This window comes from Simochromis diagramma, unplaced genomic scaffold (genome assembly GCF_900408965.1).
Source record: "Simochromis diagramma unplaced genomic scaffold, fSimDia1.1 OVJJ01000455.1, whole genome shotgun sequence".
Lineage (NCBI taxonomy): Eukaryota > Metazoa > Chordata > Actinopteri > Cichliformes > Cichlidae > Simochromis > Simochromis diagramma.
In genome coordinates this window covers 91,269-115,310 of record NW_024386896.1, presented here as the reverse complement: position 1 = coordinate 115,310, position 24,042 = coordinate 91,269, and the positions used below count along the sequence as shown (strand labels likewise).

Genomic DNA, 24,042 nt, shown 5'->3' with positions numbered 1-24,042 from the left:
TTTCTTTAATAATTTTGTTCACCCTTCTAGTGTTATTGAAGTTCTAGATTTCTCAGAATACCTTTAGCAGTTTTAATTAGAACAAGCCCAGTTATGATTTGAGTGCCTCCATCAGCCTGTGTAGGTGGATTAAGGCAACATAAGCATAACATTAGCAAACTATCATCGTCAAAGAGAGGCCACGACCACAAAAAAACCAACAAGAAAATACAAATTCACCACCAACAGCTGTTTTTTTAAAGAATTGTTCTGGGGATTTTTCCCTTTCAGAGGCAGTTGATCTGTCTGTGCGACTGCCTCTGTGGGCCAAGCTGATGAGTCCAGTCTAAAAATCCTAAGTCGAGTGTCATTGGTCGGTGCAGCCTCTCGTGGAGGCGCTCTGCTCACTGTTCGACTGTCCCTTCCCCGGGTTCGCTCTACTTTGCCCTCTCAGTCATTTGATGCGGTGTCGTACCAGCGAGGACTCGTCCGTGATCTCACCGTTCCGGTTTCCGCATCTGCAGGGCAGGATGAGCATGAGCAGCAGGATGAGGAGGGCCAACGCGCAGACTGCCATCAGGGCGTAAGATATCATCCACACAAGAGGCTCCTTCAGTGGGCCACCAGAGCAGTCGGCCGCCACGTCCGCTGCAGAGAAGGGTCCCTCGATCTCTGACAGAGCCACCCCATCGCTCACTGCAGTGACGTATGAGAGAGGTCTTATAACATGATCTCATAAAACCAAAAAAGCAGCATTAAGTTAGCATCACTCATACGCCCTCATTCAATACAAATTTAACAAGTGCCAAATAAAAAGAGTTAACCTGTGACTGTGAGCTAATGTTTGAGAAAAGCTGGAAAGACAGGTGAAGAGAACTTTTGCTGGACTGAGAGCTAGCTGAGGCTATCTTGACAATGAGCAAATGAACATTTTAAACATTTAAACATTTAACTGAACAACTGTTGCTTTTAAAAGTGTGCAAAATCTATTTTTCATTCCTGTTTTTCCTCGTTTAAGGAACATTTAGAAATTGCTAAATATGGTCTCTTTGGCCAACTGGTCATGGCAGATGGCTGCCCTCCTGGTTCTGCTTGACGTTTACTTCCTGTTAAAGGGGAGTTTTTCCTTGCCACTGTCACCAAGAGCTTGCTCAAATGGGGTCATTTGATTGCTGAGATTTTCGGTGTATTATTGTAGTCTTTACCTTACAATATAAAATGTTTTGAGGGTTCCTGTTGTTGTGATTTAGCTCATAAAAATAAAATTGAATTGAATTTGGTGGAACTGGAAGAAATTATTCATGCACAATTATTGCCTTGTTTACCTGCTTAGATAAATGATCTCTTTCATGCCTCCAAATGACACAGACCATTAACACATTGCAGCAAGCGAGCTCATGTCACTCCTATTTTATAATCTTTACATTGGCTTCAGGATGTCTTGAAATTCTTGTTCTCACATACAGAGCATTAAACAGCCAGGCTCCAGACTTTATCCCAGCTTTTTAATCAAGCACACTGCTGCTCGTAGTCTTCAATGGCGGGCTCAGGCATCATTTTTTTTTTTAAACAATGGCATTTAACTTTCTTATTTATTTTACCTGCCCTGCTTAGACATTAAATGCTGTCACAAGCCTCCAACCTTAAGCCTACAAAAGTGTTTGCTCAGTACACAACAAAAATGAACTTTGTACTTTAGTATTAGGGAGGGAGGCTTGGCCAAAGTTCATTTTTCCACAGAACTATGAGGAAGTGCCACTGAAGGCTTAACCTTTGACGTTTAGATCTCAGTGAACAGGACACTGTGTTGAGCTCTTGGTCAGGGAGCCTGAAAGTGGCTGACTTTAGGAGTTTGCCGGTCAGTAAGTTATCATTAGCTGACGTCTGGTTTACTCTGTACTTTAGGATTTCTGCTGTAGTTTCTCATAAAAAGCGAAATATTTACAGACATGTAACTGCAGTAAGTGGCACCAGTATGAACCCTGACCTGCACAGCTGCTGAGTGCGAAGCCCAGTCTCCGCTGACTGCGGTCAAACACTACGTAGAAGCCTTCCATAACAGTGGCGCCGATCACCATGCCATTTGTTGACGACGACACCCCGAAACGGAAGCAGTCCAGCGTGCCGTCAACGTCCGTGATTGGCTGGATGTAAAGCTGTGAGATGACAAGAAATGAGGATGAGATGAGTTTGTCTTTGTTTGATGGAAGCTCTAGAGAAGGAATGATTATATGATTATATATGTGCCTGGCACCTGAGGCAGAATGGTGACGCGGAATGACTCGCTGGTGTTCGTGGCCCTCAGGTAGATGGACAGCTTAGGGAAAAACCTCCAGGGGTTCTCTCCCTTCATCCAACATGCTAACTTGGTGCCTTCCCAGAATCCTGAAGAAAACTCCTCGATCTGAATTAAAAACAAAAACAAAAAAAACACAGGAGGAAAGAGAAAAAGAAAATAAGACAGTCACAGTAAGAAATTGACAGAGACAGAAAAGAGACAGTGCGAAGGATAAAAAGGATAAAGACAGAAAAAGAAGGTCAACATAGCACCAAAACAAGTTTTGATGTTCTGCTTTCATTTTCCTACTTTGTATTCATCTGCAAGGATGTGGCTGCTTTAATTGAAAATGTTGCCTCCAAGTTCAAATTAACCTTGGGAACTGTTTGTGTGCAGTTCCAAAAAGGTGAGAAATGTGCAAAGCCTAATGGTAAATAAACAAAGGCATGGAGCGCACACACACACACACACACACATATATATTTTTATAACAGGAAAAAACCCTCGATCCCTCCACTTAAAGCTACTACGTCCTTGAACAGTGAGTGTGTGCTATTCTCCCCTGCATATCTTTGCTCTGACAACATGTTTCATCATTGTCTGTGGAGCGGAGGCAGCATACCAGAGAGCTGCGTATGATGGCTTCTACCAATGCATTGAAGACGTTGACAGGAAGTCGCAGCAGAGTCGTCCCACTGTCGACTATAGCTTTATCCATGTTATACTGAAAAAAAGAGAGAAAGAGTGACGTGTGGTAGGGTTTGTTCTCGCTGCAACGGGCTCCTATGGAAGACCTTGAGCAAACAAAAGAATATAAAATGAGGAAGTTCTTTCACAAGCAGACAAACTGGATTACACTGCTCTGCAGCACTCCTACTCAGCTTCTCTTACATTTCAGTGTTTTAACCTTGACACAGCAAGTTAATCAAGTGCTGTGAGTCAACTTCCAAGTCAAAGCTACAGTTCACTTTGAAATAGTGCAGTGTGGAGTTAGGATCAGACAGTGAGAGAAGCGATTCAGACCGTGAAGTTTTACCTCTCTGCAGTCCAGATTCAGATTCTGGTCTCCCACCTCCAGCTTCAACACCTCCACCTGGTAGTACCACTCTTCTATTATAGGGGTGTACCACACTGAGCCTCGATACAGACTTGGTTCAGCCCCACCCATTATCTAAGAGAAGAAGATAACCAGAATTACTGCCTTTTATTTTTTTGCCTCAGTAAATCAGCTAAGTTGCAGTTTACATATCTGTTTAGCTTCACCACTTCAGTATCTAACTAAACTTAAAATTAGAGCCTGATAGGAATAGGATTCTTAAGACAGATACAATATCGATACTTGGTGATCTAATTCTGACATATCGGCCAATTGTTTTTTTCCCCCAAACACTCAAAACACAAACAACAGATTTCCATAACATTTGTTATGTGTACTTATTTGTGCATTATGATAGTTATTATGTACTCATTCACGCTCTGCTCGGCTTTTGTTTGTGGCATTCCAAACATGTTGCTAACAGAGGGAGTGGCAGAGAGCCATGTGGTGGAAAAACTATGGTGTTTCCACCATCTCCCTTTTTACCTTTTTTAAATCAGCTGTTACAAATATTGATACAGTTAGATCTACTTAATATCCTAATCAATATTAGTCAGAAGTGCTTCACAGAACGTTGTGATATCCCTGTGACCTTTGACCTCTTTGATATATAACGTTGTTGCTTCATCGTTGTATCCGACTTGTGTGAGAATCTCTAATTTTTAGCATATGACTTGTGGCCTAAAACATTCTTAGTGGATGTTCGGGCAGAAACTTTCACCACCGTGAAGGAATAAAACCACACAATCATCACCAGGTCAAGTGTGCCACATTAAATATCCAACAAGAATACACTCTAGCAAATGTTTATCCCTGTGCCCACACTCTGACAGACCACAGTCAATAAACACACATACACGCACAAGCACCCTGCCATCTTATCCATCTGTCTGCACCAGCGGGTCACATGATGGAGATGCGGTGAGCGAGGCACCAAGGTCGAAAGTATTACGGCGACAGACTTGCTCTCAGCAGGATGCTATCTTAGCTTAATTAGCTCCAGTCAAAGTAGAAAGGCCTTCCAATGTGGAAACACAGTGACATGAAGGACATCAGCTATGACGTTTATAAAAAGGTGCTGGTCACACACACAAGCTATCAAAATCTCAGACAGAGATCCAAAATATAAAGACTGTTTAAAACCAATGTTTTTATCTAATCAAACTCCTCCTTGGGGTGTTACTTCTGACTACTCACAAGACTGCCGCCCGTAGTGTCTGTTTCGCTGCCGGCTGACAGTCCAGCACCACACATCTGGAGGGAAAAGACGTCAGGAATTCCCAGCTGTCTCACCACTGAATTGAAGAAGGGCTCCACGGACGAGTCAGGCTGGTGGAGACACAACGAGACAGTTTTAAATAATGTTGATCGAGTGAAACCTTTACATTTGCGTTTCATACCTTTAGCTTGTGTAACTACACAGACTGTAAAAGCTTCACACACAACATCGTAGAAAATCAATCACCTCAAACATCAGCTCTATTGAATGGAAATGCTGAAATGTGTTTTTATGTGACAGCGGTGTATCATCAGTTTGGACTGTGATATGTTCACTCCTGTTTTCCTCCACAGTGTCACCATGTCATGCATGACAAACAGCCTGGAAGAAAGTTCAACCTCAGCACTCAGGAGTCGCCAATAGCACAAAGTGGTCAATGTAAGCGTATCGGCTCCACAATCACTGACATTTGATCCCAAAGGTTGTTGCAGTCAGCGCAGAATGAAGGTACGTATTGTGCAGTTTGCGCTGACGTCTTTAACGCTCCATTAAGACGAGATTAATCTGTTAAAAAAAGCTGACACTGGGTAAAGCACCTTGATTTAGCTCTTCTTTTGAAAAAAGAAAACTGATTAATTCACATCTATGGTATAAGGGGAGATGGAAGTAAGAGATGACAAAATACAGCAACAACATAACCTCACCCCATCATTTTATAAGAAAAACACAGCCTCCTGTAATTATATCACAAACAAGTGGATGACGACATTCAGATAAGATTAGACTGCAAAGTTATTCAGTGGTTTAACAGAAATGGAGGCGAGCAGGAAGCCATGCATTGTTGTCACATTCCCTTTATGAAACCTGCATGTTCACATTTTCTCAGGTTTTGCTTCCTCCTTCTGCTCTCATCCTTAGGTTTGTGTTTAATTCCACATACATGGAAAAAAGCACTTTAATTAGCCAAATCATTTTGCAACGATTCATACAGAAACAGAATTCAACCAGAGTATGGTGTTTGTGCTCCAAAAATGACATTCTGCAAATATGACACACCAAGAAATTGACGAGTAAGGAGCAAATATCCCACGGAGAACACAGGTGGATGCTGGGGCTGTTCCAGGGGTTAAAACAGCAGTGACTCAGGGCAGCAGTCAGAGGATTTGCAGCTTAAGTAGACTGCTAAATTGGAAGGGTGTTTGATATGTGATGTGAGGAGTGGGAAGCATGTAAGTGAGAATGACGTTGCCTGTCCGGACAAGCTCAGAGGATTCACTCAATATAATTAGTTTATGTTATTTTAGTAATCAATGCTTTTATAGTCACTTCGGTGGTGCTTTTGGTAGCACTGTTGCCTCACAGCAAGAAGGTCCTGGGTTCAAATCCACCAGCTGGTACTTTGTTTTGTTTTTCCCCACTGTCCAAAGATATACATGTTAGGTTAGCTGGCGATTTTTATACGGCTGTAGACCTGAATGTGTCTCTGTGTTAATCCTGTGATAGACTGGCAATCTGTCTAGTATACCACGCCTTTCACCCTATGACAGTGGCTCCAGGCCCCCACAACCCTGAATTGGACAAGTGTAAGAAAACGGTTGAACAGAACACAAATGAAATAAATCAAATCCCCATTTTTTTCACAATTTACATATGAGTGCGCCAAAACGTCTGTCCTTTGAGTGTCATCTTTGTTTTCATTAGAGTGCAAAACAGCTTCTTACTAGTTAATGTCACACTGGGCAGAAATCAATGACTTTGCTTAATAACTTTACGCAAACTTGTAAATGAGTATCTCCCGTACCCGTGCCAGCACAGGATAGGCCAATCCCAGGATGCCTTGCCAGTTGATCCCAGGGAGGAAGAAGCCATCAGAAGACAGGATGGCGGCGATGTTGATGTTGATGGTGCCGTTTGGGCCTCTGGGAATAGAGACGCGGTCCATTCCCAGCTCACCTTCCCAGTTGCCTTGGGTGTACCTTACAGCTACAGTGCGACCGGTTGAACGGTAGGTACTGGAACTAAAAGCAGGAGAAAAAAAACAGAATATGTAAACAGTTACAAAGCTATATATAACAAAAACTGAATGTATTTACTATGTTATACTACAGTTATTACAAAATGCAAGCAGGCAGTATTCCAGCCACTCACAGTGCAGTGTTGAAGTAATGAGTAATAAATTGGTGTGGAGCTGCAGCCACGGCAAAGTTACTGCTACCCGTATCCACCAGGATGTTCAGCTGGAAAACAGAAGGCACAGTTTGTTTTAACAATCACTCCAGCTATCTGTCCCCCCCCACTTACATGGCCCCAGAATCACATGGTAAAAAAGAAAAAAAGAAAAGAATGACAGCTAAGCACAGGGGGATGCATTCACAAGCCTTTAAGCTTTAAAAAGACATTAAAGTTTGTTTGCAGATATGATTAGAGGAGAAGGGAGAAAGATAGATGCGAGAAATTTCCCCACAGCATGAAAACACAAAAGGTAAATTACACAACAGTTCTCAAGGAAACAATGAAAGGGAAATGGGCCATAAAAATAGCCGAACATAAAGAAGGTTATATCTCTTTTAGGGGCGTTTCGTGCCCATCTGAAAGATTCATATAGGACCGTAAATGGACATTTTCTCTGGAGGAAGAAAACGCAGCTTGGTTGCAGCTAAAATTAATTACACATTTTAATAACGTCTGTAAACATTATTTTAGCAGCACACACAAGAGGAAATGATACACATGAAGTTGCAACGGCACTACTTTTGGTTCAGTTCTAGTGTTGGACAAACTGGTGTGAAAGGTCTTCGTCATTAACAATGCACCTCGGACGTAAGTGTTCACTGAATGTGTGATCTGAGAGTCAAACACGACAGCCTCAAGCTGCTTTCATGACTGTGTGACCTAACCAGTTGTTTGGTATGTGTCATGTGAACAGTGGGGACGAGTTAACAGCACTTGAGATCAAGTTGTCTTCCAGGCATCGAGTCAATGAGCGGGAACAAATAAACAGCAGACTTCTGTCACCTTCATGTTTCAGCTGTGGCCATGTTAACACTCGCTGGCAAGCATTCGCCACCGAGGCGGGGGTCATAAACCTAATGCCCCGACGCCACCTGATGAATCAGCAACAAAGACTCGTGGCAATCTATGAAAACTGAGCAGCTCATTAGACATGTTCAAATGTAAACAGCGGTTTCAACAACTGATCGACTGTCGCCTCGTTGCGTTTGCCTTTACATTAAGGCGCACCACAACAGCGGGCAATAGTTTACTTAAATTACATTTCAGATAAACGCTTGTTGACCATTACGCTACACTGTTTGCTTATGAGCGCAAACTTTCTTAATCATTTCCTTGTAGCCGACATCCCACCGGCATGCTCAGGTTCATTTGGCCTTTATGAAAGCAGGTCTGTAATTATCAACCACATGTTATCGACTGGTTCACTCAGCCATGGGAAACCCCTGTTGAGCCGGGCTTATCAGTTCCTCCTCATTGCGCTGGCTCCTGTCCCACCACTGTCACTGTGCCATCCAAAACTCCTCTGCCACCTTAGCAGATGGCAGCAGGCCACTCACACAAGGCCTGAACCAGTCAAACAGGCCTGACTGGAAAATTCTGATATCCTGTGGTGAAGGAGAATAGCGAGAAGGGAAAGCAAGGGCAGTTCCTTATCCCCACACCACCTATCTTTTTACTAGTCACACTATCCTCCCTTTGTCAAGCTTCAGAGCTTCAGGCAAGTCTCTTCCCCTGCTGAGGCAGTCTGCAGTTGAGCGTTCGCTGTCTAATTGGCGGTAGCTCCATGGAGGCAGCGTGCATCTGCTACCTGTTTGTACCAATTAGCAGATGTGAGGCTCTCCAGCCAACACTCAGCCTGTGTGTGCCACATGCTAACAGATGCCGCAATTAGTGGCTGATTTGAATAGTGCCTCATTGAACACCGTGGCCCTGTAATCACATCATCATCTAGTTAGAATAATATTGAGAGTATAACTCAATAGTATCGAGTTACACGACATTTTGCCACCGCATAAACAATCTGAACCAAAGCAGATGGCTCTCTGCTGGCAAGGTTTCACTATAATTACGGACAGAACAGGGACATAAAAGACTAGAAGATCAAGAGGTGAAGCTTCCTCTATCTTTACTGTGCATCATAAACCAATTAAAGAAGTCTGAGCCTACATCCGTTCACACATCCGTAATATTAACATCCTGGAAATTGTGCAAGAACGACTTTAAACGCGAACAAATAATAAAAATGGCTGTTTAGCAGGTATCTGTATCAAGTTCAGCTTTCAGGTGGTTTTAATGCTTGATGCAGCAATATGGATCCACTCTGCTAAACAAGCGAGCTAGCCTTAAAAAACACTCCATAATCTCACCCAAATGTGAACAATTCAACAAAAAACAAAGAAACAAAAAACTAAATGGCAATAGCCAAACCCCTAAACATGTCATTAACTTTTTGTGAATCTTCTCTGCACAGAAAGTTTTCTGACAAAGTAGGAAACACACAGCTGTAATAAAAAAACATCATAAAGACTGCGCCCTTTCTGATTTACTGTTTTGTAAAGGTGAGCCACCACTGACACATACATACTCCTCCCAATAGAGAAACATGTTTAAAATACCAATATGCTGAATATAACTGAATAGTAATCTTAGTTCCAGTGCTAATGCATTGATGACATTTGCTTAACTGACTGACTTTTATGATTGATAATCTGTTGTTATACATTTACCTGTTGAATAATGATAAGTAATAAGGGTAAAGGGGAATTTTCTTCTTTGGGGAACACTATAAATTGTTCTTTTCTATTAGGACAAAAGTCATTAAGCATACAACACTGTGACTTGATAATAAGGAAGTGTGAGAAGTGTACTCTGGCAAGTGCTGCAATGTTATCCTCAGCGACATGGCAGGTAGCGCAGATAAGCCTCTGTGAGCCTGAGAAACTGAGATGTGCTGCCCAAGAGTCTTAAAAGCTCTGATCTGTTTAACTCGAGATGCCCCGGGGCAACAGGTCAACTTACTAATGAGATAATTCACCTTTGCTTTAAGCTCCAATTCAAAGACAACTACTTTACAACACAAAGGCAAATCGCTGCCACCCTTAAAGCCTCATGTATTTTTAATAGTGACGGGAGCTCCAGCTCACCCAGATTTAGTCCTCCTCAATTATTAATATGATCTTGTTAGGCGCTTTACATAACAAGCAGTATAAAAATGACGTTCTAATAAATTACACGTACGCATTTCCAAGTTCTGCAACCAAAAGAATAGCAGCCAACGAATATCCCTGCTGTAGAGCAAGTGCTATTTTGTACAACTCTCGGGGTGCTCTCTGCTGCCTGGGAGCCTGGTAATCCCTGTCAGCTGCCTGCTAAGAAACACTGGTCCTCGCAGGCAGCATCATGTGAGTGCATGTGAGCCAGAGAAAGAGTGTTGGTGTTGGTGGTGGGGGTTTAGTCTACAGACCCCTAGGCTATAATGAGGCTGAAGCACCCTCATAGCTATATTATCCTTCCTCCGTGGTCCCAGGCGAGCCTAAAAGTAAGAAGACATACTTATCTTCCTATGACCCTCTGCTGCAGGGGTAAATTTAAACCTCATATTTTGAAATATAGACTTAATAGCTTGAAAAAAAAATATGGCTGTTAAACGAGTCAGTGATTGAACATTGGTGTTGGCTTACGACACCAGCTATCATCCACCTACGATGAAGGCTTCATCTCCACTCACACCTTGCATCAGGTGACCTCAACAGGTCACAAGATGTGGTGGGGTGAAGTCTCACAGTAGTTTCACCCTTCCCACCTTGGCTCATGTGACGACTCGCATGACCAAGTGGATCAGGGACCCTGAGGACCACTTCCAAAGGGGGCAACTCTCCACTGGGGATTAAATACCTGACTACTTCTTCTTCTTTTTTTCTTTTTTTTTTTTTTAGAAATGAAGAAGCCTCTTGGGTAATAGAGATCTAGTCTGTTGCCTTCTTTTTTCAAATGTTCAAGATGACCTACACAGACATTTAAAAGCATATTTAAATACACAGTGCTGTATAGATGGGTATCCATGGCCCTGAGTCAAAACAAACACACCCAGCCCACCTTCTGACCACTGGATCACATGGTGGATGGACCAGCCCCTATTCACACATACACAGTAAACACACTACAAATGCATCCAGGAAAAAACAAATAAACACAAAAACACAGCGCACACACACAACACAGCGCAAATACAGTGATTAAAGTGGAAAGCTGACACAAGTGGTGCGTTTAAGGCTAAATGAGAAACGTAAAAAATATTTCAGAGAGTTAAAACAGACAGGAGCTCAGGAGCTACATTACCTTTTGACCAGGAGTACCGATTGACATTTCTATGTAGTAGCCTCTCCCAGAGTCTCCTTGCAAATTATTCACCATGTCCAGAAAGTTCACGGTACCGGTGGGATCAGAGGCCAGAGAGAGGCCGCTTCCATCAGACTTTAACGCTACTCTCCGAAGAGACGTCAAATTCACATCCGATGAGACGTTGTACTTCCCTGGGTATATTTTCAGCGGTATGGAAAAGTAACAATAGGACACGCCGAAGTACAAACTCAAAGCAAATGCCCCAAACGAAACGAAAGTTGAGTATGCCATGTTAGGTTTTTTTTGTTTTGTTTTTTATCACGCCAGTAACAACAGAGAAAGTCTCAGAAAAAGACTCGTGTTCCGTGCTCAAACTTTTCTCCTCAAGTTTTCACACTGGCCCGTACTGCGGTGGTCGCCATCATGGAAACGATCCCGCTTCACCGTCAAAAAGACACCGTACATGGTGACATGCTTACGCGGTGTGAGTGACACTGAACTGTCCGCTGTCGATCGATTTCCAGCGAGAAATTTCACCTCCATCTACTCTTACGACGGCGCCAAGCTAGCCCAAACAGAAGACTCAACTTCCGGCAGTTGCTTTCAAGTTAAAGCACACGTAACTGTTGTAACGGCCACACAAAACAGGCGTTTAACACGCTAGGTAAAGTTAGATAAATTATGAATGGGAGTTATGCAATTTTTGCATTTCTAAAAGCTACTTTCAGTCGCTCCCTTATTCGCAGTGTTTGATTTGCCAGATTTGTATTTTACACCAGATAAGACAACTCCAAAAGGTTTTCTGTCTCTCTTAATTCATAGCGACTCTAATAGGGGTTTATTATTAGACAGATGTAAAGACATTTGTGTCTCATCTAATTCAAAGCCAGTCGAATAGTGATTTATTTTGAAGGCGCAGTTGCCGAGCTGTAGGTTTTTACCACATCCTTTACTCCTGGTATCAGGCTGAGTGATGTGATTCCACGATGCATGACTTCCTTCCACAACTTGGACTGCTGTAAACCGGACTGATAGCACTGGGGGGCATGTGCCCATTTTTAAAAGACTGTAATTAGATTTCCCCACACTGCTCCACAGATTTTGCTTCACTTATGTGATCAGAACAAATTCTTTTTTCTGTCATCTACCCGAAACCTTTTGTTGTCTTTTTGTGGTAATCTATCTATCTATCTATCTATCTATCTATCTATCTATCTATCTATCTATCTATCTATCTATCTATCTATCTATGGGACTTAAAAACTGTCCTAAAAGATTTATGTTTATCTTTTATGTGCACTGTACAAACTACTTTTAAAATGTTATTGTGGTGACTTTTTTCCAATTTTAAACACCCTTTAAATATTGTTATTGGGATTGCTGTGCAGCTCCACATTTATGTAGTGGCTAGTATTAGTTAACACAGTCTCAGTTCTGATTCCTCCCCTAACCAACTTCCTCATCATGGCCATACTATAAAACACCTGTGCCCTTTATCTTGGCTCCTGGTCTCCAGTTATGTAGTTAAATGTGTCTTAACAAAGGTTAACTTTACATATTAGTTCAACGTAGTGTATGTGGGTTAGCTTCTTGTTATGTGTTTGTCCCTGTCACCCGGGGCCTGTACTACAACCTGGTTCACTTACCCTAATGTTACACCAATGTGGTTATCACCTGGATGAGAAACTGTAAGCTTTCCCAAGCATGAATACGAGCCATTCAGCCGTGTAATACAGCAGTGTAACACAGTATTTAAGCTTTCCTTTGGTAATCAACACTGTATGAATGTGTTTAACTGGAACAGTGCTCTAAGTATTAGTCCATTTAAACCCAACTATTTTCTAAAGCATAGTACTGTAAATTGCTTAGTATATAGCTATAAATTCTGGTGAGTAAGACTAAGGCCTAAGAAGAATTACAGGTTTATGTTCTTTTAAATTGTGTTTTTTTTCTCATGGCATGCAAGCTACATAGTTTCAGCTGCAACCTCAGCTGTGTTAAACTGTTTAGCGGTGAGTAAGGAGATGGCTTATAAGAATATTGCTTTCAAAGGAGGAGAAAAATGCAAGAAATAAAAATCTCCTTTCCTTACCGCGCTCCATCAGGGACACACTAACTTTAGATTCTAACAATTTGTATTTGTATTTGTATTTGTATCTTTATTTAATTGGACAATTGGGCCCTTATGGTGTCTGCACACTGATATCTGAGGGATCTCCCAGGAGGTATAATACCGTTCTCTGAAAAACTGGCCTGTAGGTGGTTTCATGCATGTTTCTCGTGACGCAAACATGACTTACATGAAGCAGCTGGATCTGCAGAATAAGTCATTATGGTAATGAAACAATAAAGTGTAACCCTCATAACACTGGGAATCAGGGCTAAAATAAATCCTTTGTGTTACAGACCTCTGAGAAGGTGTGAAGGGTCACAAGATGCTTATAATTTTCAGTAATCTTTGTGGTGAATCCTAATGCACGTTTGTATTAGACTCCACTGCTGTTTTGCCATGGTACTTTGTGTTTTGTTTGGTCTTGTGGTTTCTCGCTCAACTTATTTCCTGGATTTCAAAACAAACTCTCGTCTCTCTCCCCCCATGCAGATACTGCTATGTTATGAGTTGGTGCCTGAGTAACCCATGGAGTTACAAAGGTAACTTCCCCTTGGTAGGGTCTCCCAAGGTAAATGGGTTATAGGTAGGGTGCAACAGAGACCCAGTTACCTTACCAGGGATGGGATACTGGAGCACCACCCTGGAGCCAGGCCTAGTGGAGGTGATGTTGGTGAGTTCCTGGTGGTCGGACCTTCACCCATTAGACACAACTGTGGCTCACTGCCTGCTCGGGGAGCAATAGGCGCATTTAGGCCAAAGACTGAAGCCTTGTTTTTTAATATGGATTGAGTTTTTGATATGTTGGTCATTGCGAGTTTTAAGGTCAAATTAATTGTGTAAGACACTATTCTTGTTTCCTCCCAGCAGCTTAAGCCTCTGCCTAGTTATGGAAAGGTTTATTATAAAATGTCTTGTCGGTAATGTCTGAATTTACAGCATCATTTATATATCTTCGTTTATTGCTCCACCCATGTTTGTAAGGGCTTTGTGAAGATATTCTACAAAGATGACTCAGTTCAAGTTATACCAGTATTTAGGACGCTGAAACTAGGCTTTCACTAGAAGTCTTAATTCCATTGTTTAACTTATGTGTATATCTGAAAGTCTACAATAAAAATACCTGTAAGTACTCAGCCTTGTGCATTGGAAAACCCATGATGTCTAGTTATTTTTGTATTTTTAACACCACACATGAGAACATGGTCAAAATGATTTGTGGTTATAAGCCTCTGAATAAATGGTAACATGTCCAGTATCTTTTATTAGCACACCACACTCCAAGTATGCTATGAGTATAATCTTGTTCTGAGTGTAACCAGTGGTTTGCACCATGAAAACTCTCTGTATTTACGTTCATGAGGGCATCTCTTGGTTGGTTGAGACGCCTGCCTCTTCAAGTCCTATTGGTTAGATGTTTTCTTAAGCATTGAAATAATCCTATCATTCACTTTATTTTTCTTCTGTGGTCTTTCAGGCCTTGTAGTGTTGCTGAGCTTCTCAATGCATTCATTCTTTTTAAGAATGAACCTAATTGTTGATTTGGCCAATCCTGAAGTTCTTCCTATCTCTCTTAGGTTTTAGGGTTTGTGTTTTTATTTGCAGGCTAATGATGGCTTCCCATATTTTAAATTACAATTAAAAGCTATGAAACACAAATCCAACACTTGAATCATGTTCAGATGCACTATATTACAAAAGTGTTTCATCTTCTACCTTCACACATATATGGAATTGAGCCACGTCCCATTCTTCATCCATAGCGTTTAATATAATGTCAGCCTACCATTTGCAGCTATAATGGCTTTGAAACTCTTTGGAAGACTTTCTACAAGGTTTAAGAGTGTGTTTATGGGAATTTTTGACCATTCTTCCAGTAGTGCATTTGTGAGGTCAGACACTGATGTTGGGCGAGATGTTGTTTTCTTGATTTTAGGTCAGGACTCTGTGCAGGCCATTCAAGTTCTTCCACACCAAGCTCTCTCATCCATGTTAGATGACTACCGTTCTCCTGGCAATGGCCAAACCCATGCTCGTCCATCAGATTGCCAGTCTCTACTGATCTGAGTCCAGTGGTGGGGTGCTCTACACTATTGCATTCCACACTTTGCATTGGACTTAATCATGTAAGACTCGAATGCAGCTCCTTGACCATGAAAACCCATTCCATCAAGCTCTCTATGCACTGTTCTTGATTTATTCTAAAGAACACAAGTTTGAATGTCTGTAGTGATTGACTCTGCAGAAACTTCTGTGTACTATGCACCTCAGCATCTGCTGACCCCACTCTCTGATTTTACGTGGCCTATTACTTTAGGCTTCCCAAACGCTTTCGCTTTTAGTGGTTAAAATACCACCAATAGTTGACTGTGGAATATTTAGTACTGAGGAAATTTCACAACTGGACTTGATGCACAGGTGGCATCCAATCACGGTACCGCGCTGGAAGCTGTCTGCATGCCTAAGTGCTTGATTTTGCACACCTGTGGCCATGGAAGTGATTGGAACACCTGAATTGAATGATTTGGATGGGTGAGTGAATACTTTGGGTAAACGTGGAGCATTATGTCTACTTCATTTGTCATGAAATAACGAGGGAACAGGCCTCAATTGGCAATGAAACTGCCCGTCGATCAAATGTCCAATTGTGTTTGTCCCCATTACAATGGGGGAAAGTGTATAAAAACTGCTGTATTTCCTAAACAATGGAACATTTTTGAAAAAAAAAACAACAACTTTTAAATAAAGCTAAAATTCTGCCCTTGCAAAGACTTAATATTGGTTTAAAACCCATAATGGTGGCGCACACAGGGAAAACTACAGACACTGTCTTTGTCAAACAAGTTATAATTTGATATATATCCACCCACCAACTTGTGAACTGTTCACTACAGTATTAGGGAACAAAACTTTTGTGCATGCATTTCAACTTTGCAAGACTTCATTCCCCAAGTTAGAAAGCTTTACTTGCATGTTTCAGCTGAGACGGCTTCGGTTCGGCACTGACAGCGTATGGGGAGAAAGAGTAAGAAAGGAAGGCAAGATCGCTGTCACAGGTCTTCTCCATGCTGCCTGTTTCCACACACAGACAACCAGTGTCTCACACTGAATACCTCATGAGTGCACAGTAGTGTCACATGTTCGGCTCTTTTCCCTGTCCCCCACCCATGCTTGTCTCACACCCTCATTGAAGTTAATCGCTATAGTTATATTAGCCTTAATAATGTGGGAAACTACTGTGACCACAAAAATTTATCTTTCCGGTGGACTGCTTGTCATGCACTGGGTCTTGTGAATGACCCATTTAAGCACAATTCCTATTTCTTCTTCCCTGGACCTTGGGGTATTTCCTTACCCTGAGAGTTTTAAAAACAGGACGAAGCTTTAATGCATCATTTGTCTGGTAGCCTACTAACCCCTTAATGCAGAAAATCAGGAGGTATGTTATATATCCTTTGACTGAAGAGTTTAACAACTTTTTAGGGCTCTCTACCTGGTTTTGTTTATGAAGTCTTCTAATGAGAAGTGGAGCTTTATGTCATTTAAAGCCACAATATACTTGTAAATTTGTGAACACGTTAAAAAGTGTACCAATTACAAATTAAAAGTTTTAGCTAAAGAGTTGTAATGATGATCAGATCAAACAGATCTAATGGAAAAGACTCCTTTTATTTAATCTTCGGTTTCGTAGAGATCAGGTTCCATCAGATAAAGACTCATTGGTAAAAAAGACCCAAAGTGATTCATCAAAGAATGTAAATTATGACAAAATACCCATTCATGACTTTTATAAAGTCTATTTTTAATAATGTGCCTGTCTTATATCCAATTCAATGTTTCTAATCTGGTCCTAAAGCCTCTCCCTGCAGTTCCACATTTGCCCACAGCAAGGCGCTCAACACCCTTTTTGTGCCTTTAATCCAATCTAAGAGAGCTGTAGCATCTGGTGGATGAGCAAATTAGACAGCTTAGGGGAGCCAGTGGTCCTACATTTGGCATTGCAAAGCTCCTTTACTGGGACATCGGTACTTAATCCTCACAGCTCTGATCATTACAGCTGATGAGAGGAGGAGACTGCTCCACATTGTCTCAAATGCAAGCCCTCCTCCTCAGCCTCAACAACAAACATCGACGTCTAAGCACAGATGCACATCTAAATGTAACATTATGCCAACTAATTACCACGATGAATTTAATATATATTTATTAAATTCTCATATTTTTGTTCTCTAAAGTAAATTATATTGTAGCAAATTATGTTTTTCTTATTGATTAATCTGCTTTAAACTCACTGGGTTTTTTTTTCTTTTCTTTTTTTACAGGCAGTCAAACTTTCCTCGAGCCTGACATCAGATATGTAAATGTCTGATTTTACCTGACCAGCAGGTGAAAATATATTTAGTGCACAGTCATCTAAAAAGAAAGTAAGTAGATGGTAACCATGTGGAATTTAAAAAGTGCTTTCTGTTTTTACAGGGTTTCAAAATTGTACATGTTTGATTTAATAATTAACTTGGGATTTTGGCAATTTTGACATAAGTGAGTGTGAATGAGTGAGTTCTCTTTTTGTTAAGAAATCAATGCAGCATAAAACGTGTTTAAAAGCTTAAATGAAACTATTTGAAGATCAAATAAATGAATATTTCTAAAGATTACTGGCTATCGGCTGCCACAGTGTAAGAAAGTATAGGATGTTGTAAAAATATTAACACTGCACAAAATATCATCTGAACACTTGTTCTTACTCTTACCAGTCTAATTCGACGCAGTGCATTATTTTAAAGCATAAGCAGGTCTATCAAACAGGTTGATCATAGAAATAAATATTGTGCTGTGAAGTCCCGAATTAGCTCTGCTGCTTTCTCGGTGACCCCAGCTCTCATCCTTTTTATTTTTTTTAAAGCATCACGCAGGGCTATAATAATCAGGCCTGCAGACAGCCCAATCACTGTAAGTGTATAATGCTGCTCAGAGGTTTGCTGAATCTGCTAGCATTTTGAATGCAGTGTAATTACAGCACAGATATGATTGAGCTGGATGAGCGGTAAATGGGGATCACAGTGGGGCAGATCATCATAATCAGGCTGTCCACATGTTTCTCAGGCAAATCTCATTTTTTGGTATCTAATCAGCAGTGCAGTGTATTAGCAAAAAAAATGGCTGGGGTCAATTAGCTTTTAGTTTAGTGGACTCAAATATTTAAATAAATACAACGTAGCTTGCTTTAAGAATTAATTTAGGCTGAGATTAAAAGGATTTTTTTGCACATCTTTGTTTTTGTTTCTTCTCTGCACGGCAGAGATTGACATATAGTTAGCCTGTTCTTCATAACAAGCTACTTCCCCGTCTCTCCTTCTGCCAGAACTGTCAACCGCCTAACAAGGTGCACATATTCACAGCTGCTGCTGCAGGAGATGAGCCCAAATGAGGAGAGTCTACATAAGATGAGAGGGACGTGCCAGACAACAGGTGCATGGATACATCACGGCTCATCCACTGGCACCACACTGTATGATTCCAGCCATATAAAAAACAGCTGGTTTTGATCTGTTTCATTTTTTTTTAGATCGATTACTTGTAACTGTACAGCAACTCTAGCTCCTCAGACAGGCGGGAGTATGACTAAGGGTGTCTCATCCTAGTCTCACAGGCTACTCACACTTACTCTTCCCCCTGTGGTGATAGCGATGCCTCTCCGCAGTGTATCTGTTTGTTCATTCATAGGAAAAGCATTAGTGACACGTAGATGAGTCATAGAGGCTTGCGTCTAAACAGTCCACAGCGTGTCAGAAACCCTGCCACCCTTCTGCTCCTCGCCTCAAGGCACTACTCATACCCTCACCAGTCTCCCTAGTTACTCTAACTCGTACATATGCATACATATGCCTCCTGTGTTTGTTCAAACAGAGCGGATCCCACCTGATGTGTTGGGTGCCACAGAGCAGATGTTGCTGTAGTTGTGGGCCGGACTGCAGTGGGAGGCTGTGGACATCCTCATTACTGAGATGCTGTTGGGGTTCTCCTCTCTAGTGGGATCTCTTTAATGAAGTGGTTCTTCTTATAATCATTCACTCTATTCACCACACACTGTAAATACAGGAAATTCTGCGCAGTAGTGAGCAGTCTTGGTGAATACAGCTGAATCCCATAAATACTGATACCTCAGAGAAACAAGAAAGGTAGTGTGCAATCTGAACTATGTAGATTTTTTGTGTTCAGCTCAAATCAGAAATGAGAGGCGTACCAGCACTCGCAGGAATGTGGATGTTTACAACGTTAATTGTGTTGTGGTGGTTGTTTCAGTTATGAGAGCACAAATGGTTAGTCACATCCATCCACATACCCAGAGTTCATCTTCAGGGTGGCTGTCAAAATGTTGTATAAAGCAGGATTATCATGACTGTGCAGTTAAAGACAATGGGAATTGCTCACCTTATGTCATAATTTAGAAAGGGAATATAATAATTCAGTGTGAACGAGGACACACAGGGAACCTCAGCGGTTGTTACCATGTTTTTAATGTTGCAGTTATTCAATGCTTCACTATATTTTACAGTCATATACTGTTTATGGAGATTAGAGGAAGAACACTAAATTAAAAAAAAGAAATGGCAATCGCACAGCTGACGGTATCATACTGCACAGCTTATATATTGTATACAGTTTCATGCTAGCAGATCTAGCTCCAGCACTTCACTGTAATTTAACAGGGAATTTTATCATAGTGCATGAAATCTGTAACCATCCATTCCAATCTGCCCATAGATGCCATCGCTTTCAGGTGAGACATGAGCATAAAGGTTTGCTTGTGCCCCCCCCCCCCCCCAAAAAATAAAAAATAAAAACAAAGAACAATTACTTCGATGGTCTGCCTCCATAGCCGAATAAAAAAGACTTTCCCCTTCTCCGTTTTAAGTTTGCTGCGGGAATTTCGACATATTCCGGCCTGGCTGCGTTAATTGTAAAGCCAGCAGATGGAGCAGATGTGTGTGTTTATACAGTATGTGTCACACTCCCTCTGTGACTTTCAGAGGTGATGTCAGGTGCAACACCTGGAGTTTGTCTCCTAATTAGGATGGGCGTCTCCAAGGCGATACCCAATTAGAAAAGCTGAACCCAGCTCTCGGGGCTCACGAGCGGATAGAGATCAGATGCATCTCATCTCTCACTGGCAAATTGCTTTCATCAATAAACTATATTTGTGGTGCTGATACTGTATTTCTGTTCCCACTAAACACATTTTCTCACACTCTTCCACACTTATATCACACTCTTGTTTCCCCCCCACTGCAGGCTGAAGAGAAAATCCACTCTGAAAGAATATTATTATGAAGGCTGGTGCACCGACTCACCTTGCAGTGCGGTATTCAGTCTCCTTTGCGCTTGACTGTGTCCCTCTGTTCTTACAGCTATCTATCAGTTTCATAGCATGCAATCTGCATCCTTCTAGCCTCCCACTTCACGCCCACCAGTGTTGTATCTGTTGTGTTCTGCATGCATGTAGTGTGCACAGAAACAAGCGCATTGTGTTTTTGTGAAGGCTCAAGTGTTTTCATGTTCCTCACCCCCCCTTTCTGTATAAAAAGAGACAGGAGCTCCTGGGCAGAGAATACCCACCGCAGAGCTGCCCCGGCAGGGTTAGGGGGAGTGTAGAGGGTGCTCGGCCCCTGGCTACTTGCTACTCGTAAAAGAGGGGAGATAAGAGCTCTGAGGTTGTTGTGTGGTTGTAGGAAGGACTGAGCGAAGGCTGGCGGGGAGGAGGTTGAAGGCGTGGGGGGGTGGGTGGGGGGGGGGGGGGGGGGCTTCTTCATACATTTTTATGACCACGTAGATAAGGTCAGTAGTGTGCCATCGTTACTAGGCAACACTGCGACCCTGAGTTGGATTGAGTTGTGAATGTGAGAAGTCAGATATTCTTATTACAACAGCCCAGCTTCGGTTCTGCTGTGTGCATTTGTTAACAAGCAGCCTGTCTCCGTGTGCCATTCTCTGCGCGAGTCGAGGCTGAAGGACTGCTTTAACTGGACGATTAACTGTGGCACTGAAATAATTAGAAGGCCATTGATTGGGTTATTAAATTGTTACAACCATGTTGGTGATATACTGGTATCTGTGCGCTCTTCAGATACGTGATGATGGTAATGGTGATGAAAAATGACGAGCGGGCGTTTGATTATATATTTTTTAATGATCCAGTTCTTGTGGGGATACACTAGACTGTGGGCGTATTGATTTTTCCAGTTTTGAAGCAGAGAATGGAGGAGATGGAGACCAGGCACATATGCAGCCGGAGTACAAATCACCAAAAAAAAAAAAAAATCCACCCTATTCTCTCCCTCCCTTTACTCACACTCTCCACCTTCACTCCCTTCCCTCTCCACTGCTCCTTTCTCCGTCCCCCTCTTTGCCATAACCCTCTCAGCTCTCCATCCTCACTTCCTTATTTCTGCCACTCCTCCAGCAGGTTTTCATTAGGTTCCCCCTTCCACTCCTCTCCCCTCCCCTCGCTTACTCTCCTGCTCTCTCCTCCCATTTCTGTCCCCTTCAGCGTCCTAGTTTAGCACGTCAAGGTTGGCTACAGATATGCTCCTCTGTGTCTTGGGGCTAACCAATGGAAAACTGTCTGGGGTTGCTGTAGCAGGCTGGGGTGTTGGTATTACGAATTGAGGAGGAGACGGGAAAAGGTTGCTGTGTGTGCTGTGGTCCGTTTTGCAGAGTCGAAGCGAAGTCTTAAGCACGTGACCCTGAAACGCTTGCAGGGTTAACAGTCGATATCTGAAAAATGTGGTCTGAAAAAAAAAGCAGCTCATTTTCTCACAGCACAGTTGAACAGACGACTTCATTAACTTTATTATTCACCACAGCAACAACAAACGCTTCCAAGCGTGTACGTCACTTTTTAGTGTCCCCTGGAAACATGTCTGTCTGAATTTCATTGTGTTTTCTCACACTGAAGCATGTTTTTTCCCTAATTGCTCTGTGTGTATTATCAAATTAGTAAAGGTGTTTTCTCACTTTGCGTGTGTCTTTGTCGACTTGTCTGTGCTTTCATACGCTGCAGCGCACTCAGCTGTCAGTTGCAGCACACTTAGGTTAAAACGCATAATTTGGGGAATTTGGCTCATTATTACTGCCTCTGAAATCCTGTAACATCTGCTGTGTGTGACTGAAGTTAGGGCCTAAATCTGAATTAGCAATTAAGAAAAACGAATAAAAGAATAGTCAGGTTTTTGAGAGTTTGCAGTAGGAAGGGAACAAAGGCATCGAGCATGCAGACGCTGAGTGGAAATATGGGCTAAGGGATAGCCTCTGCTCTGAGATAACAAACTACACTTAAAGCACATGTAGAGTTCACAGGTGAATACATACAATCATACAATCCAATCCACAGTTTGAGTAATCTGTTTAAAGACTGCGCTTTAAAAGTGCTGATAAAATTATTTTGTAAATTAACAGTAGTAGGTTAGCTATATCCCCTGTTTCATGGTTTCATATGGTATTTATAGATCTTGTCCTACTTTAGAAGAAAATTAATCCTCCAAAAAAGAAATATCTGTCAATCAAATTCATAAACTAAATACTTGACTATAAATTGATATAGCAATAGGTTATTGGTAGTAATAGGGGGTTAAAAATGCTCAGGTTAGCATGTGAAGGACCACTAAGATCTGCTGTAGCGGTGTAGAATTCATTAGAAATAAATTGTCGAAAATAACTTGTTTTGTCAGCTCCAGTAGATTTTTTTGATGCTCTTCTGGATTTAGCAACTGAAGTGTGCTACATGGCTGATTTCCAGCCAGAGATACTATAACACTAGTATTATTCATTCACTAAATGAAACTAATCAGTATCCTCACCTTAAATGTAAAACGGTGCCTGCTACTCTTGATCTAATGATGACGCTGAACACAACAACAGCTCAGCACCAGGCCAACACAGTGCACTGCTGCAAACTTCGTCACAACACTGCAAAATATCCAGCACAGCACGCACTAAACTGTCTGGCATTTTCATGCAATCCCTAAATAACAGAACATTAGCATTCTTCACATTTCTTTGCAAGATGTTTTGCAAAAATGTAACTCAGAAACACACAATATATATACCTCCACTACCTGATTTCAAAACTCAGAAAAAAAAAGTTTAAAAATGCATTACAACATCACATATACAATTTAAATGTCCAGTTTTCAACATTTTTAAAAACTATGTCTATGTTAAAAATGATCAAATGCCACCAAACACTCTCACCTTTCTCTCTTTTCTTTCCTTTCGTACCTTCGTTCTCCATCTCTCAGTGTTGTTGCGCAGTAACCTCACTCCGGAAAATACAAAAGCTGTAAATCACCCAGAATTATTATATGTGTTGAGGTATTTGCAAGTTGCATTAAAATTCATCCCGATACGCAAACATTCCAGGGAGTGCAGAAGAATTATTAGGCAAATGAGTATTTTGTCCACATCATCCTCTTCATGCATGTTGTCTTACTCGTGGGCGCGACCGTGGCTCAGGGGGTTGGGAATCGAATCTGTACACCGGAAGGTTGCCGGTTCGATCCTGGGCTCTCTGTCCTGGTCGTTGTGTCCTTGGGCAAGACACTTTACCCGACTTGCCTACTGGTGTTGGCAGAGGGGCCGATGGCGTCGATATGGCAGCCTCGCTTCTGTCAGTCTGCCCAGGGCAGCTGTGGCTACAAATGTAGCTTGCCTCCACCAGTGTAGATGTGAGAGTGAATGAATAGTGGTATTGTAAAGCGCTTTGGGTGCCTAGAAAAGCGCTATATAAATCCAATCCATTATTATTATTATTATTATTATTACTCCAAGCTGTATAGGCTCGAAAGCCTACTACCAATTAAGCATATTAGGTGATGTGCATCTCTGTAATGAGAAGGGGTGTGGTCTAATGACATCAACACCCTATATCAGGTGTGCATAATTATTAGGCAACATCCTTTCCTTTGGCAAAATGGGTCAAAAGAAGGACTTGACAGGCTCAGAAAAGT

The 24,042-nt window shown here is 41.8% G+C and overlaps 1 protein-coding gene across 1 annotated transcript; it reads right to left on the bottom strand.

Annotated features, from left to right (window-relative positions):
• Nucleotides 1–231: 231 nt before the first annotated feature.
• On the bottom strand, nt 232–11,545 carry LOC120735038 (beta-secretase 2-like). Its single transcript, XM_040034204.1, has 9 exons — nt 10,924–11,545; nt 6,721–6,809; nt 6,374–6,590; nt 4,551–4,682; nt 3,294–3,428; nt 2,880–2,981; nt 2,234–2,383; nt 1,967–2,135; nt 232–675 (listed from the first exon to the last, which is right to left on the bottom strand). Exons 1-9 carry the CDS (start codon nt 11,215–11,217, stop codon nt 434–436), a joined length of 1,530 nt encoding a protein of 509 aa, XP_039890138.1. The 5' UTR covers nt 11,218–11,545; the 3' UTR covers nt 232–433.
• Nucleotides 11,546–24,042: the final 12,497 nt, after the last annotated feature.

Bases quoted from the DNA above. Each gene is read 5' to 3' on its own strand.
- LOC120735038 (XM_040034204.1), bottom strand. From the start codon at position 11,217: ATGGCATACTCAACTTTCGTTTCGTTTGGGGCATTTGCTTTGAGTTTG. The intron at 4,683-6,373 runs GTACGGGAGATA...TGTCTCCACCAG, and splicing joins CCTATCCTGTGCTGGCACGG to CCTGACTCGTCCGTGGAGCC. The intron at 2,384-2,879 runs GTATGCTGCCTC...TTTTTAATTCAG, and splicing joins CCATCATACGCAGCTCTCTG to ATCGAGGAGTTTTCTTCAGG.